At 38.5% G+C, this 3,483-nt stretch overlaps 1 protein-coding gene across 1 annotated transcript in view; it reads right to left on the bottom strand.

The window, feature by feature from the left end:
- Positions 1–18: 18 nt before the first annotated feature.
- The window catches only part of GRAMD2B (GRAM domain containing 2B), a 97,130-nt gene continuing 93,665 nt past the window's right edge, over positions 19–3,483 (bottom strand). Inside the window, exon 7 of the mRNA XM_019635310.1 lies at positions 19–638. Coding sequence (XP_019490855.1) covers positions 419–638 — 220 coding nt within the window. The 3' untranslated portion in view covers positions 19–418. The remainder of the gene's footprint in view (positions 639–3,483) is intronic.

Here is a 3,483-nt window from a genome sequence, read left to right as displayed (position 1 = left end):
TTTCTCCTCAGAGCATTTAAACACAAAGGATCAACCACAAAAGCAAATCAATCTCTTAACATGCATAACGACCAAGAACATACTTGGATTTTCTCATAAGTTGGTTGAGCGGTTGGGGATTGTCCTTATCCCACTGACTCATGGGGAGGAGCCAGCTATAACAATTAATAATATTATTGAGAGAAGGGCTTAAGAAAACAGATGTTTCTCTCTTTCAACCAACCCAGTATTATGTCGATTTAAGAGACATTTATTAAACGTGTTTAAGTGGAAATGGATTTTTACCACATAGGCGATTCCGTTTTTTGGAACTTTCAAACTATCCTTTCCCCATATTCCCTTTCCAATTGTTAACTAGGATGACAAGTTTTTTCCTTGTTTTGTTTTTAGGGATGGGATAAAGATGTTTTATGGAGAATTAAATTTTCGTCAAGACAAAAAAGTTTCCCAGACCTCTCGAGTTCTCGGATTCGGGAGTCTGAGAGCCTGAACTGCTGTATCCTTCCAGGTCTTGCCTTCCTTGTTGAACCACGCCATCCAGATCTGAGAATTCGTCGTTGAAATCCTGAAGGGAAATAATGAAATGAAGACAGGCCAATTTCCCCTTGTTAGGTAGGCAGGCCTTCGTAAACCCCAGCCTTTTCACTTAGGCCTGATCTATAAAATATGGAAAAGGAGGAAAGATTACGCCACACTACTGGGATTTTCTCAACAAATCACTGAGCCTCTGGTTACTGAAACTGAGATTTTTCTGGGCAGTTAGAATTCTATCAACAAAGAGTGACCAACTTGTTTGAAACAACAAATGTCTAGAAAAAAACAACAAAAACAACTGGAATGCTGATGATTGAAAAGCTCCCAGGGTAAAGCTGCAGAAGTCTCAGTTATAGCATGTTGTAATGAGAACAAGTGACTGAAATAGATATGTATAAAAGAAAAAGGTAGAAAGTTCTAGATGCGTGTTTGTCTATATAGACACAGAGAAAGGTATTCTTTGATTATAGTTTTTAAAAAAGGTATTGGAAATACAAAAGGGAAAATGGCTTTAACAAATGAGACCCTGAAAGTTTTAGCTTTTTTCTTTCCTCAACTAAATCAAAACAGGGTCAATGACATTACATTTAAATTACAGAAGATGACAGAGGAGTGAGGAGTAAGGAAAAAGCAGGGATGTTTTACTTTGTACCCCACTCATTCCCTCAAAGTGCTTAAGAGCTACAGAGACAAGAGGTGTCATTAAAATGTCCTGGCAGGGTGCAAGTAGGCTGAGCTTGTCACAGTNCGACTCCAGACTAGATGTTTGGGGACTAATTCTGAACAGCTCAGCAGCAAATCTCTTAAGCTATGTTTGTGTAAGGGCCTGTGTTGTGCTTCAACTTCCAAACAAAAATCAGACAATTATTCTCACGCACTTGGTTTCTGAGACCCTTTTTATTAAACTGTCATATCCCTCTACCCTCACTACAAGAATTATTGCTCTTCTCATCTACTTATATTTTATGGGAGCAGGAACCATTTATGCTAGAACTTTCAGAATGTTTAGGAGTGTCTTTCATTGAGTTTCTGCTGAAGTGTGAGACTTTTGTAGTTCTTTTTTGAGACTCGCCATGCAAATGTAATTTGCCATTGCTTTATAATCTAACAGGTGCATTCATTATTTACCATTAGACTATTTATGGCATAGGCCTTACTGGGGTCCACTGGGGGTCCTATACCAGCTAAAACTGTAGGAAATTTAGAGATGTATATACATTTTCCAGGAGCGGTGGTCTAAAGCTGTTTATCAGATCTTCATCTTAAGGTTAAGAACCACGGTCTGTGTCTTCTCTGTATTTCTTGGTTGTGATTTCTTTGTGGCCGGTAAGGTTTTAGATGTCAATGACTGGTCCAACTTACTTTACACGTGATCCATTTTTGAGATATAGGCACGTGGTAAATTATTAATGACTATCCAAATATTAAGACAGCAATGAGATGGTTTTCATTTACTAGTACTGAAACAGTTTTTTCTTTGTCATTGACCCATACTATGAAAATCTTAGATCCCAAAAAGGACACTGAATCGAAATCTTTTAGTTTCTAGATGAGGGATCTGAGACCCAGAATACTGATTTATCAACATGAAATTCTGATGATCTACAGGCTGGTAATGTTCTCACAAAGCTGGTACAAAGTATGGATTCAAAGGGATGGCTCTGTAACAACGAAACAATCAGATTATGAGTGTGGATTTAGCGGCTGGATTACCCTGGATGAAATAAGATATTGGGGAAACGCAGGTCCTGTAAAAGTACTTCATTAACAGACTTTCCCATCATGTGTGTTCTCTGACCTGATGTCATATGTGACCTTTGTGATTTTTCCTTTCAATGATATTTTGCAGATGGTACCTCTTCCTGAGTTGATTACTTAAACAGTAGAATAAATATTTCATTTGCCTTTGTTAGTGGAATTTCCCTCTCATCATGACCAAGCTAATTAAGTAACAGGACATGAGACACATTTTCCTAAAAGAACCAACCCTTATACGATAGTCAACTGAACAGTCTGCAATAATCCAGAGGCACTTCCTAGCTCTAAGTGCATTAACATTTTGAATAAGACGGGAGAGAGTCAGGGCAAGGTATGAATCTATTCCAAACCGTTCTTTAGGCTTCTCTATTGCTGGTTCAAATGTGTATTTATGGTTCAAAAATAACCTGTATGCCAGCATACTTGTAAGCCACAAAATAAGACTTTTAGGTAATTGTTAGAGCCATAAAGGAAGGCCCCAGGATGATACAGCATAACAGTTCTTGAAGTGTAGACTCCAGGCTGGCCTCATCAACATCACCTGGGAACTTGACAGACATGCAGATTCTCAGGCTCAACCTGGGTTCTACTGCCTCAGAGACACTGGGGATGGGCCCTGTGACCTGTTTTAACAAGCCCTCCAGGTGAGTCTGAAACACACTGAAAAACAGTGAGACCCCATTCAAGGCTGTGTCTCACAGCCAAGCAGCCACTGGTAGTCATATAGACCTGCGTTTGAATCCCGATTCTATTACAGACTCAAAGACATCAGGCTAATTATTTCTCTGAGTTTCAGTTATCTCATCCATACAATGGGAATAAGAGTTATCTTATAAAGTTATGGTGAAGACAGGGTGAGAGAAAATTCTGTTTGTGCATAGATGTATCCATTCTAATAGATTATCTAACATATGGTAAATACTCTGTAAAGGACTATCTCTGCTTTCAAAAGTTGGGCTGAAGGTATGTTTTCTAACATGAAATAATTTATTTTACTAAGCCGTGTGTCAAAACCCTCCTGTACATGGGTTTAAAGGAAAGAGGTCTATGTCTGAATAGGTTTAATTAGGTCAGGCATGCAAAAATTACTGTGATGGGAAATCTTCACAGGTACATTCCACTAATTACTAGTCAGGTGGATTTTTCTAGTGCTCAAGAATTTTGTAAATGAGCTAATGTAAAGAGTTATGG

The sequence above is a fragment of the Hipposideros armiger genome, unplaced genomic scaffold (assembly GCF_001890085.2).
Source record: "Hipposideros armiger isolate ML-2016 unplaced genomic scaffold, ASM189008v1 scaffold_21, whole genome shotgun sequence".
NCBI lineage: Eukaryota > Metazoa > Chordata > Mammalia > Chiroptera > Hipposideridae > Hipposideros > Hipposideros armiger.
The sequence above is the reverse complement of the archived record's forward strand: the minus strand, read 5'-3'. Positions and strand labels throughout refer to the sequence as shown.